This window comes from Amblyomma maculatum, chromosome 3 (genome assembly GCF_055883805.1).
Source record: "Amblyomma maculatum isolate TAMU_Amacu chromosome 3, ASM5588380v1, whole genome shotgun sequence".
In the NCBI taxonomy this organism is placed as follows: Eukaryota; Metazoa; Arthropoda; class Arachnida; order Ixodida; family Ixodidae; genus Amblyomma; species Amblyomma maculatum.
The window spans coordinates 122906560-122919758 of NC_139346.1; the positions used below are offsets into that span (position 1 = coordinate 122906560).

General features: G+C 47.4%; 1 protein-coding gene across 1 annotated transcript in view; it reads right to left on the reverse strand.

Moving 5' to 3' along the window:
* The window catches only part of LOC146195913 (techylectin-5A-like), a 49578-nt gene extending 38527 nt beyond the window's left edge, over nt 1-11051 (reverse strand). Inside the window, exons 1-3 of the mRNA XM_084597957.1 lie at nt 10889-11051; nt 9798-9953; nt 8898-9040 (exon numbers count right to left, since the gene is read on the reverse strand). Coding sequence (XP_084454083.1) covers nt 8898-9040; nt 9798-9945 — 291 coding nt within the window. The 5' untranslated portion in view covers nt 9946-9953; nt 10889-11051. The remainder of the gene's footprint in view (nt 1-8897; nt 9041-9797; nt 9954-10888) is intronic.
* Nucleotides 11052-13199: the final 2148 nt, after the last annotated feature.

The following is a 13199-nucleotide window of genomic DNA, read 5'->3' on the forward strand; positions in this document are numbered from 1 at the left end:
GGACTCTCAAACAGCCAGTCGAAATTTCATGAATGGTAGGATTGGTCGTCACGCGCTCCGTATACTCCTCGAAGCGAGGGACAGAATTAAAAACCACGAAGAAAACAAGACCAGACACAAAATTATGTGGGTACCGGGACACATGGGGGTGGCAGGGAACCAAGAGGCTGAGAGGATAGCTCGAGCATACACTACTTTCCGAGCATCCGACGAGTCCGCGCAACTTTTGCCAGCACCCAAGGCATACTCGGCCATACTAGAAAACTATAGAGGAAGAAGAATGCAATATCCCCCACCGCACAGTTCTCTCACCTGAGAGGAAGCTGTCATATGGAGGCAATTACAGACGGGTTCATACCCAAACCTACACATACTAAACAAAATGCACCCTACCATAGACGCTGACAGATGTCCATGGTGCGATGAAAAACCAACGCTATATCAGATCACATGGGCCTGTCAAAACATAGATGTGGCCCCCAAAATTCGAAACACGAGTGCGGAGCAATGAAGACTCTGCTGTCCAGCGACCGCTGCGAAGACCAGCAAGGTCTGGTACAGCGAGCCCAACGGGCGGCAGTAGCCAGCGGAGCCCTGGACTGAGGGCAACCGACCATTGTGCAAAAGTGGACGAAGTCGACGGAGAAGACTCTTTTGGATTCAACAAGCAGACATCTCTGAAGACGTCCCAAAAACCGCCAAGTAATATAGGGCTAAATACAGTTTTTCCTCCTCCTCGCACGAAGACGTGGTAAACCTATCATAGTGAAACGTTCGCTTCCATTGTAAATTGGTTTATCAGAAAGGAAAGGCGCAGTACCTGCCAAGGTCAGTTGAACGTGAAAACCTCCGTGACGCTGATGGCTAGAAAAGCTGGCGTGGTGAAGCTTTCGCTTCAAAAGAAGGGGGGGGGGGCACACAAAACACCGTTAAGGCTATGACGCGACTGTATTTCACACACACCAATGACGTGCTCACAAATTTTAAAATTTTATTTCGTTTATATTTTTCTTTCTTCTTATAGACCAACACCGTGTTTACAAAGGGGGCGCTTGCGGCGCCGCAACCTACTGGGGGTGAAAAGTAGGCTTAGCACCCATAGAAATACATGGAACCGAAAAATTTCAAAGCAGTTTTCTCATTTAACGGACACCCATATAATTGTTATTCGGTGCAGAGTAACCATGAGCATCCTAGAATACAACGTAAAAGTATGAAATCTCATTATCGATGTGAAGTATTTTTAAAACGCTGCAAAACGTATAGGTGTGCGAGTTGGGAGGGTGACTCATAGAAACACATGGAAGCACAACTTACCGCAACATTTTTTTCCGTTTCGCAGAGCGCCAGGGGTGGTGGCCAGTTTTTAAACGTTGGCCAGCGCTTTGAAGAAGTGTGTGACAAAGTATGCTGCGTCATTGCGGAGGCATTTATTTTTAAACCTCCCTGAATAATCTATGCTATGAATCCAGAAAGCCTTGAAAGGCTCACGTATATGCTGGGTGTAGCGAATGGCGCAGTTTGGTTTAGTCTGATATGCTACCACATGGGGTAAACGAACTTGATAATGCTCTCGCTCAAGTTATACATTCCAGACAGAATTACATTTCAAAAGTAGTTGTCAAACACCATACGACAATACTGTTGGAACGAGAATCGCGCATTGCAGCAGACGACGGCGCAGCTGGCGATACTCACCTCCCGTCTTGTCTGAAATTGTTCGCTGTCAGCTTATTGTGCTGTGAACAGTCCCGTAAATCGTCAGACTTGTGGTATACTTGCAAGGTAATGTATTGTGCGCTGCAGCAATGTCGGACTACGTGAAAAGCTTGTTGGAATCGGATAAACAGAGCTAAATGAAAGGCTGTACATTAACGGCGTTGTGCACCCGGACCCATTTACTATGCATGAAATACATTGGGAAGTCATCCGGACTGACGCGTGTGCTCTGCCACCACTGGGCATGGCAAACATTGTAGTGTATTGGTTTTTTTCTTCGAGTCGTTTCACAGCAGAGACCGTCCCTTCATACAAGTGTCTAGAGGCATACAATTATTTTGAATCAGGTGGGTGCACGCAAGGTCATCAACGGGCATTTATATGCTAGTTAACGACTTATCCGTTTATTTTCTTTTTCCCCGGGGTAGCGCTATGGTTCTCATATACCGTTAAGCGCTTTCTGTGCGGTTTCCTCGTCTTTCTTTTTATTTTATTCCATATGGCGCAGACCATGCAGCGCGTGCACGGACGTCAGAATATAAAACTGGTCAAAATGTTTGCTTACGACTTGCTCACCACATGCAAGTATCACGACGCAACTACATATGCATTCATTTATTCATTTTATTACTTACCGCCTCTACTTTGGTTTCTTTGAATTCAGAAACACGTTAAAGATTCCCAGGTGGTCGAAATTATTCCGGAGCCCTCCACTACAGCTCTCTTTCGCTTTCACTACCACCTTGGCATGATGGAGGATGACCTCTGCCGGCTAACACAGGCATTCCTCGTTAGCAGGATAGTATACTCCTATCCCTACTATCACCTTCGCCGAAAAGATGAGGAGGCAGTTAACAGCATCATCCGCTCGGTGTACAAAGCTGCCCTAGGGTTGCCACAATACGCTAGCACACGACACCTCCTCCAACTGGGGATTTACAACACTCTTTCCGAACTTATAGAGCCACACAAGACAGCCCAAATTCATCGCCTCTCTAGGACAAATCACGGCCGTCTCATCCTTGACCGGTTAAACGTCAACCCAATAGGCGATCCCCATCCCACAGCCCCCCTCCCGACATGTGTACACAGCCGCCTCGTTGTCAAACCACTACCAAAAAACATGCTCCCTGGCCGACACGACGCGCGCCGTCAACACAAAGCCAGGGCACTCGATGAAACCTACCACTTACACGGACCCCACGGAGAACGGAACGGCGGTGCTCGTTCGCAGCAACGTGGCGGCAACTCAACATGTTACGGCGCAGGGCGGGTGCGAGCACACGCTGGTCGAAATTCATGCAAGAGAAATTGGCAGCGCGGGCAATTTATTTGTAATGAGCGCGTACTGTCGGCCGTCACAACGGCAGTACGAATTTGACCGCATCGTGAGTCAGGCGAAAGGGTTGGCGGGGACCAGGCCGCTCCTGATCCTCGGCGACTTTAACGCCCCTCACACAACATGGGGCTATAAGTTCCAGTCAAAAAGAGGAAAAGCATTGGCCAAAGCAATGGAGGATCACGAGATTGCCCTCCTGAACGAGCCTGACGTAACTACCAGAAGAGGCAACAGTGCCGCGAGGGACACTACGCCAGACCTTTCGTGGTTATCGGGAACGCTAGACGTCTCCTGGAGAAGCGAAGAAGTGGACCTGGGTTCTGACCGCAGCGTGATCGGCATCACGATCCGAGGTTCCCGATATCGGGCTGTGTTGGGGACAGCGCGGATCACGGATTGGGACAAGATGAGAAAGTTCACCCAGGAACAAGAAGAGGCGTCTGAGGAAGAATCGGGACGAGCTGAAACACAACAGACCTACACCGAATGGCCGAGGGAGCAGAAGAAGACCCTCCAAAAATTTACCCAAGAAATCGCAACGACTTCGCAGACACCGTACGTGGACGCCAGACTGACCCACATGTGGGCGGCCCGGCACTCGTTAACGCGGCGATGGAAACGTCAGTGGCACAACAGAAAGCTGGCCAAGCGCATAGCAGCCTTGAACAAGCAGATCGCCGAGCACGCGGCCAAACTATGCCGGGAGAATTGGCTGAAGACCTGCGACGGCCTGCAGGGCAAGCTCTCGACGTGGAAGACGTGGTGCCTCTTGAGGCATCTGATCGACCCGCTGAGTAGCAAAACTGCGACCAATCGCAACCTTACCAAAGTATTGAACATGTACAAGGGAGACGGCCGCAGGCTCCTGGAAGACCTGAAGGCGAAGTACCTAAAGACAGAGAAGGGACAGTACCCGGAGCCAGAGAGGTACGAAGGACCCGACAACGAAGACCTGCACCGGCCGTTTTCCATGACGGAATTGTGGACAGCGATAGATCAAAGTAACAAGAAAAAGAAAAATGCACCCGGCAGGGATGCCATAACATACAAACTACTCAGTAACATGAGCAGTAAAGCGGCCCGCGGCCTCCTAGGGCACATCAACGAAGCCTGGGAGAGCTCGCGGTTGCCGAAGGAATGGAAGGACGCCGAGGTCTGCTTCATTCCAAAGCCCGGCAAGGCCCTCACGATAGACAACATGCGGCCCATCTCCCTCACGTCCTGCGCGGGGAAGGTGATGGAGCGTATGGTCCTTCGCCGGCTGCAGAAGCACCTCGAAGAAACAGATCAGATGCCGGAGACGATGTACGGCTTCAGGCAACATCTCAGCACCCAAGACGTGATGATCCAACTTCACGAACTGGTCGTCAAGCCGGCAACGAGGCACACGCCGCGCGGGATACTCGCCCTCGACCTGAAGGGAGCGTTTGATAACGTGTCCCACGCGAGCGTGTTGCGGAATCTGAATATGACCAGGTGTGACCGAAAGACATTCGACTACATCAAAGAATTTCTGTCAAACCGAACAGCGACCATCAGAATAGGGGAGGAGAAGTCAGACCCTGTCGAGCTGGGTGATAGGGGCACCCCACAGGGATCGGTCTTGTCGCCCCTGCTCTTCAATCTGGCCCTCCTGCCCCTGCCCGGTCTACTCAAGCAAATCGAAGGCGTGGACCATGCGTTCTACGCCGACGATATTACGGTGTGGACAGCTCGAGCCGGTTCTGATGCCTGGATGGAGGAAGCCTTGCAGAAGGCGGCAACAACCGTGCACGAGTACGCAAAGTCATGCGGACTGAGCTGCGCTCCCCAGAAATCAGAGTTGCTTATTATCCAACCGGGAAAATCCAAGAAAGAGCTGCCGCCGAACGTGATCGTCACCATCGACGGAACGGCTATCAAGCCAACACAGCAGATTAGGATCCTCGGCCTACTACTTCAGGCCGACGGGAAGGCACACGCCGCCGTCACAAAGATCAAAACTACAGCCGAACAGATACTCAGTATGATCAGAAGGGTATCTAATAGAAACCGAGGCCTCAAAGAGGACGATGTCATGCGCCTGATACGCGCATTCGTCGTGTCACGGGTTACCTACTCCGCCCCCTATCTCCAGCTGACGAAGGCGAATAGGGACACCCTAAACACGATGCTTCGTAAGGCAACGAAGCAAGCACTGGGCATTCCCATATACTCGTCCACAGAAAGACTGCTGGACATGGGCGCCCACAACACGGTGGAGGAGCTCATTGAAGCCCACCTCTCTAATCAGAGAATCCGGCTCAGTCATACGAAACACGGACGAGCCGTCTTACGCAAGATAGGATGGCAGATTGAGCCAGTACCCCTCAAGGAAGCCGTTCCGGAAGACTGGAAGACGGCCATTCAGACCAAACCCCTTCCCCGGAACATGACGCCGGGCAAGGACGACGAGAGGCGCACCGCGCGGGCCAAAGCCATAGCCCGGAAGCTGGAAGAGAACCCCAGGGTCCTCTACGCGGACGCCTCGCTCCGAAAACACAGTGACCGTGCAGCAGTGGTGGTTACGTCAAAAGACAGGCTGATCGTCAGCGCGTCCATAAAGACAACAGACGCCGCAGTTGCAGAAGAAGCGGCCATGGCCCTCGCACTCGCACAGCCAAGCGTGGACACCGTGGTCACTGACTCAAAGACAGCCTACAGAAGCTTCCGCAGAGGGGTAATATCCTCCGCGGCCCGAGCCATTCTATCCAAGTGCAAGCCTCCGGGAAGAGCTATAGAGCTCGTGTGGGTCCCGGCTCACTCGCAGGTAGCAGGCAACATCATCGCAGACTACCATGCCCGAGAAATGTCAATCCGGGGCGAGAACGAGCCGGAAGAGCTACCGCATCCGGTTACCAGCTTTCGGGAAATTACAAGTATGTACCGAGAGGAAAGGTGCAGACTGCCAGAACCGCACCCCAAGCTCACCAGGCAACAACAGACGATCCTGCGCCGAGCGCAGGCGGGATCGCTTGCGCATCCCGTATTGATGAGCCGCATGTACCCTGCGGAACACGACATGCTCTGTCCTTTTTGTAAAAAAGAAAAGGGCACCCTGCCGCACGTTTTGGCAGAATGCAAACAACTCAAAACCCCCCTCCTCCCCTTCCCGCCAACACCCCCAATCCCCAACCCCTTGAGCGATGGGAGACCTTGTTGTCCAGCCCCGCCCTATCGATCCAGCTCGTACTGACAGACAGGGGCCAGGAGCTGCTGGAAACATATGGGTCCCGCAACTAGGGAACCACCCCGTCTGGTGCAAGCATGCACCACCGAATTATTTCGGGCTTAATAAATGTTGATTCCTCCTCCTACCATACCGATGAACACGCAACATACATGGACGCGGCAAGGCAAGATGCAACAACATATGTGGCCTGTGCTACCACGCCGCAATCTACACTGATCTCCGCCGCCACGGTGCGTGCCTCCTCCCCCACCGCAGCGGAAGAAACAGCTATAGCTCTGGCCATCGCTGACCCGCGTACGCGTACAGTCCTTAGTGACTCAAAAAGAGCAATTCTAAATTTCTCGGCAGGCTACATCTGCCTTCCTGCTGCACGCATCCTGCGCGGCTGCACTCCCGACCACAAAATTAACCTAGTCTGGGTACCCGCCCACGCGGGCAACTCTGGAAACGATGGGGCCGAACAACTTGCCCGAGGATTAAGAATCCGGGCGGTCGGTCTCAAGCATCTAGACGCACTCGCTGAAGCCCCCCAGACTTTCGCCGAAATTACCAATTTACACAGAGACGCGACGCCTTTTCCCACCTCCCCACCCCTACCTCGACCGAGCACAAGCCACCCTGCTGCGCAGATTACAGACACACTCATTTCTTAGTCACTCCAGGCTATCACTAATTACTAACGAGGAATACGACCCCGCATGTCCAAATTGTAACGACGGAGAACCCGCCACTCAGGCGCACATCCTCTGGGGATCCGTAAATAACCCACCCCCAAGGGCCCTCCTGCCAGCTCCCTCTGCGGAAAGCTGGCACCAACTCCTTACCAAGCCAGACAGGAACACACAACTTTCACTCATTTCGTGGGCCCAGGATGTCGCCCCCACCTGGGGGCCACACAGGACCCATCTGCCCTAATTCACAACATCTGGGGCAAATAAAGTTTTCTCTCTCTCTCCCCTCCCTCCCTTTACGGCGCAGTTCAGGTACTCATAGAACAAGTGTGACAAATACTGCGCCTTTCCTTCGCTGTGAACTTATTATTATTATTATTATTTATTATTATTATTATTATTATTATTATTATTATTATTATTATTATTATTATTATTATTATTATTATTATTATTATTATTATTATTATTATTATTATAGCTCGATTTTGGGCAAGAAAATGGAGGAATACTAACAGTTATATTGCAACAAGTAATCTACCCGGATTCTACGATTTCACTAGTAAATCTTGTATGTGCTTTTCGCAACTACTGAGCATTGGTACGCATTCCCAATTCTTACAATGTGAGGTCTATTTAAGTTCGTGATGTTTTTGTGCTCATGAAACCTTTATTTGGGGCACCTACCGGATTGTCCTACATACTGCTTGCCACAGGACAGCCGGGTGTTGTAAACAAATCCTCAGTGCATTTAGCAGGTATGACAGACTGATACTTTATGGGATACTGTTCGGCGGGCGGGATTCTTCCACACATTACACCTGTTTTCTCTGGTGCAGCAAAAATCATGAGAACTCTTGCTTTCTTTCATATTTTCTTCACGTTGTGCGAACGATAGTGCGCGTAAGATGTGACAGTCAGCTTTCTCTCCGTTTTGCACTGTTATCTCGCTCTAGTTGGTGTTTCTTTCTCATCAATGTTTCGGTGACTGAACGAAAACATCAGTGGGGGGCCCTATTTCGACGAATCTAGTAAGTTGTTCATGCAAGCTAGAGGTGAGTTGACAAGAGCGTAACTTTACAAGGACGTTTTATGTCAAGGTTAATAATGCCTTTTTTTTTTTCATGAGTCTAGAAGGTGCTGAATTTTACGAGAGAGCGTCAGGAGGAATCAACAGTTTATGATACGTAGCGAGGTCCTGTAAGATGGTAAGTGACTACATCGACGTAGGGCGCGTAGGGAGCGCAGATCCCAAACTCAATGTTATAAAAAATAATGAAATAATATTCGGATGGAGTACATGTGACATTCTTAGGTCATGAGTTGCCGTTTATCTGTGTCCTTTAAGAGTACAGAATACGGGTTGCATCCCACCGGTGTTCACATAGGGGGCAGAAACGTGGTGGCTAACGAAGAGGGTTCAACTTAAATTCAGTACCACGCAGCCAAATTTAGGTGCCAAGATGATAGGTTATGTTAAGAAGCAGGAAGCTAGCAGAGCAGGGCAGACAGCAAACACGAGTTAATGACATGCTAGTTAAATTTATGAAGAAGAAATGGTATGACCATGTCATATACAGTACGAAGGCAATGTGCCGATGGTCGCCAATGTGACAGAATGAAATCCAAGCGAAGGCAAACCCCCTAGGGTGGAAAACGATAAGTTAGCAGGTAGGATTAGAAATTTTGCAGAAACAAGGTCAGCGCAGCTAAAACCATGACCGAGCTAATTGTACGGTATGAAAATAGCCTGCAGCATGCCAAGAGGGTCAGTTAATTTGATTGTGATGACTATTTTGTGTCATCAGGCCGGACACTTCATCCAATGAAATGCTCTGTTCTTATGCTTCACTTCTCGCTCAAAATCGTGAAACTTAAGATGCTAGGAGAAACATCTTTGTGCCAAGACAAAGAGAAGAGGCTAACAGAATGAAACTAGGGACTTTTATGCACTCACCGTCCATCCTCCTCCGTCGGTCTCCATGTCGCAGTATACTTTCTGACCGTCAGGACCAGCAGCATAGTGAAACAAAGTGTACACCCCGCTTGTGGTCGGGCCGGCTTTGTGGAGGTCAGCGCAGTGCCGAGGAAACATTACATCTACAGGTATAGAGTAAACGAAGCAGAGATGAAGCATGGACGAGAAATGTGAGACACAAAAATTATAGTAAATGCGCAGTACGGAACATAAACGCTTTAAATAATCTAACGAAAGGGAGAATCTGACTAAGCGCAGTCAGTGTTTTATTAGTCTAGCCTTGACAGTTTTCATGTTACAGTGCGAATAGTCCATTGTTCACTACGCAAGGGCACGCGCGTTTCTTTGTAAAGCGCTGGGAGGATTGTGACTTAAAGAAAGAAATAATTCGGGCTCAGTTACCTCCTAAGGCACAACACGCATATTGGTTCTCAGCGCGCTAGGACACACTAACAGAAGAAAAACGTGAAAACAGACAAGACGAACAGAGCGCCTGTCTTTTCGTCCTGTCTGTTTTCACGCATTTTTTTTCTTTTAGTGTGTCCTCGCACTGAGAACCAATATGCAGAATCAACTAGCCCCTATGATAGCACTGCTACCATAACACGAACAAACACAAATCCAACTACAAGAAAAGGAGATACGTAATCAAGGACAAAAATCAGATTACGAAGTCGAGTAAAATAGTTACTATATGAATAGATAATATATCTCACTTTAGGACTGAAAAACGAGCCTAGCCGCAGAAAATCTTGTTAGATTTTTTCGTACCGCATTTTCATAGCGAAATTATTTCACCCAGTGTTGTATTATTCCACACATTTAACACATGCGGCCGTCACGAGACAGCACATATGGTGTGGGAAAATGAGGACCCACTCTTGACGTCGGCAAGAGTCTGCGTCATTTCTCTTGCGGCGTTCTCCATCTGCTGGTACGTTGAAGATGAAGGTGGCTTTGCGAAAACGTACAGCAAAGCTGTGGCCAACGTCAACACAACTCCTCCGTACATAGGTGTGGCGATCATTTTGAGAACTTGCAAAAAAAAAAAGAAAACAATATATGCGAGATAAACCAGAATTCATGCACGCTTCCCACACGCACTTTGCATCTTGTCCAGCACACACGCAATGATTTAAATCATCCAAGAGCTTTACGGCAGTAGTATGAGACGCACTGAGCTGCAGAGGTCCCCAAAAAATTCAATATTGCATGGCGTGTTGGAACAGCCAGCTGCCGAAAGAACGTCTAGACGAGGGGAAACCGCAGGCATGAACCGATATTGCGTACAGGTCACTGAGTTTCCCCGTCTTTACCTCTGTCATTACAGCATAATTCCTCGCATGCCAGTAACTATGAATTATCAAGGAATTTGTGTGCGATGTTACGCGCGCTGCACCTTGTCCAGTTTGATTTTGACATTCTCTCATGTGAGAATGTTATTCTTTGTTCAAATTTCAAGTTTTTTTTTCTCTCACGCCCCTTCTCCTTTCATCTCCCGCTATATCGTTCATTCTTTTTTTTCCTTGTAACACGAACCTTCTCTAGTTTGTGACTTAACTTTCTCATACTGTTGTTGCTACTACATCTAGACAGACTGACTACTTTGCGTTTTCATGTGTCTCCTTTTGCCAAACCATTGAGGCTACCGGTAAAAATAATAGCGTTCACAAGCAGGATACCGTACCTAGCTACGGTATCCAGTATCAGTTTGTGGGCTATGATGGCTCGTATTTAACACAGGCAAAATGGACAATTAAATTATGTAAGTTATGCAATGTGATTTCGTCGCAGCTTGAGTGCTTTCTAAAGAACAACCTATATTCGAAGCTGCGCACCACCCGCCATCTACCGTAGCTGATGGAAACTCAAAATTTGAAGATATTGTACAACACCCCCACACTAATGTTGCGCTCTCTTCCGAACACTTGTGAATTCCATGCATGCGTTAATAAATGCAAGGTACTCACAGTTTCTACTTGGTGAACCACCTTCTCAGTTAAGGATTGGAGCAGTTTTAGTGCTCCTATCTTGAAGGTGCGGGGCATATGCAGATGTGGAGAGAGTGAGTTCAGACGCTGCTCAAGTACCCAGCTTTTAAAAGCACGCGTCGTTTAAGCATAAAGCTCCCTACGCTACATGGAGGCACTCCAGGTACCTCCCAACAAAATTTCTCACACTCAGACTAGGGATCCTTGTTATCACTAGACACTGCCAACTTATCTGCTAGCTACGCACCTCGGCATGGTTTGCTTTTAGAAAGCTGAACTCAGCTCCTTATTGCACGCCGTTATCTTTCTCAGCTGGGGCAGTCTAACGCCACGAAAGGCAGTATCGCAAAAAAAGGATATTGGATAAAATAGGACGGCCGTGACCAAGCCTCTTCGTCTCCAGTGCTTCCGTAGCATTTTGTTTCTTTTTATGCGTCCGCAAGCATGGCATATCAGTTTACGCGTCCAGTCAGGCCAATCCGAAACTTTCCACAGACGGGCTGCCACGAAGAAAGCAGCGCGAAGAAGGCAAGGTAAAGTAGAAAAAGATATCTATGATAGATATTGTGACAGAATGGCGGAAAATTAAAGAAATCTGCCAAAACTTATCTTAGCCCCATAACCGTTCAACCATATTTTCCTTTACCTTCAGGAAAAGATGAGCATCTGAACACCATAATAAAAGAGGGCGTTCTAGCTTCCACCAAACAGCAGTTGTAGAGCTATGCTTAAAAGCTAGCAGCTTTCTCGAAACTTCGTAGTTGAAAAAGTCGCCCTGGTCCGTGGCTCCAAACCATGGCCACCACCTGTCTGAGCAGTCGTTCTACCAATTGAGCTAATCGGGACGGCCAGTAAAGCAAATTGGAGAGTGTGCGCTAATTTATCACCAACTAGAAGTACTACAGGTATGGCAGCCATATGGTAGCTCCCATCATGATACTATAGAACTCCGATGAACGTTATTACGAATCCTGTCCACCTTGGGAGATTCCCGCAAGCATTTTACCAGTGAGCACCCTACAGTTTACCCGGCTAGAGCTGCCAAAGCGCAGTATAGGCATTGTATAGTTGTGTAAGGGCCCACCAGATCGTTCTATCTTTTATTACGAAAGCCCTCGGTTATTATTTATTTATTTATTTATTTATTTATTTATTTATTTATTTATTTATTTATTTATTTATTTATTTATTTATTTATTTATTTATTTATTTATTTATTTATTTATTTATTTATTTATTTATTTATTTATTTATTTATACTGCAGCCCTTTCCTGGGCTATTGCAGCCTTGGGTTAAACGAATCTACTGTATATATCGTACAAAAACAAATAAACAATCCAATTTAAATTCACATGCGGTAAGACAGAGGACAAAAACGTAACACAGAATATCATTACAGCAACACTATAAAAAAACAACTAGAACACAGTACCAAAACGCGAATGCCGCGATACACTGTAACACCAACAAAATACATAAAATCAGGTGGAATTAATTTTTAACAGAAAATGTTTGATTGCAGTGACCAAACTGTTCCAGAGATTAAGTTGCAGTATTCAATGCTACATGAAAAAAAAAACTGCATTTAAAATTATCGGTGCGAGCAAAGTAAGGTTTGACGTTATGGTTTTTGTGACTCCTACTTGACCGGGGAATATCAGAATGAATACAGAGACACGATAAGAAAAACCGATGATGCAATGTAGAAACTTGAGTGACTCAATGTGACGGTGTACCGATAAATGAGATAGGTTCATAGGAGGCAAGACGCCAGAGGGTGAGGAATGTTCATCGTAGCGACGATATATGAAGCTGATTTAAATTCATCGTTTGCTTTCAATGAGACTAATGTCGCAATTCTTATGAGCGCTTCAGACAGGAGAAGCATAATCTAGGATTTGACGAATTAAATATTTATACATTATAACTTGGACCCTTTCAAAGGCATTGATGAAGTTGAGTGCAACCTTACCAAGCTTACTAATTCTTTTAGTGCAAATAAATTAATTTTGACAAGGACATGTTAGCGGCATGTTTGATGCCATGATATTATACTCCGAAACCATATGCGAGGATAAGTCATTGAAAGTGTAGTTGAACAAACAGGGAATGCACTATTAGAAAATGACTTGACCACTGTTTACGAAAAATTTATCTTCATTTGCCACGCGCTACAGCAGGAACAGAAGCTGAAAATGAGGAATTTATTTGCAGGTGACTTTGTGGTCTGTTACTCACGCGGTATAAAAACAGTTCTCCGCATAGAGGCGTACGTATTAGGTGGCGTTA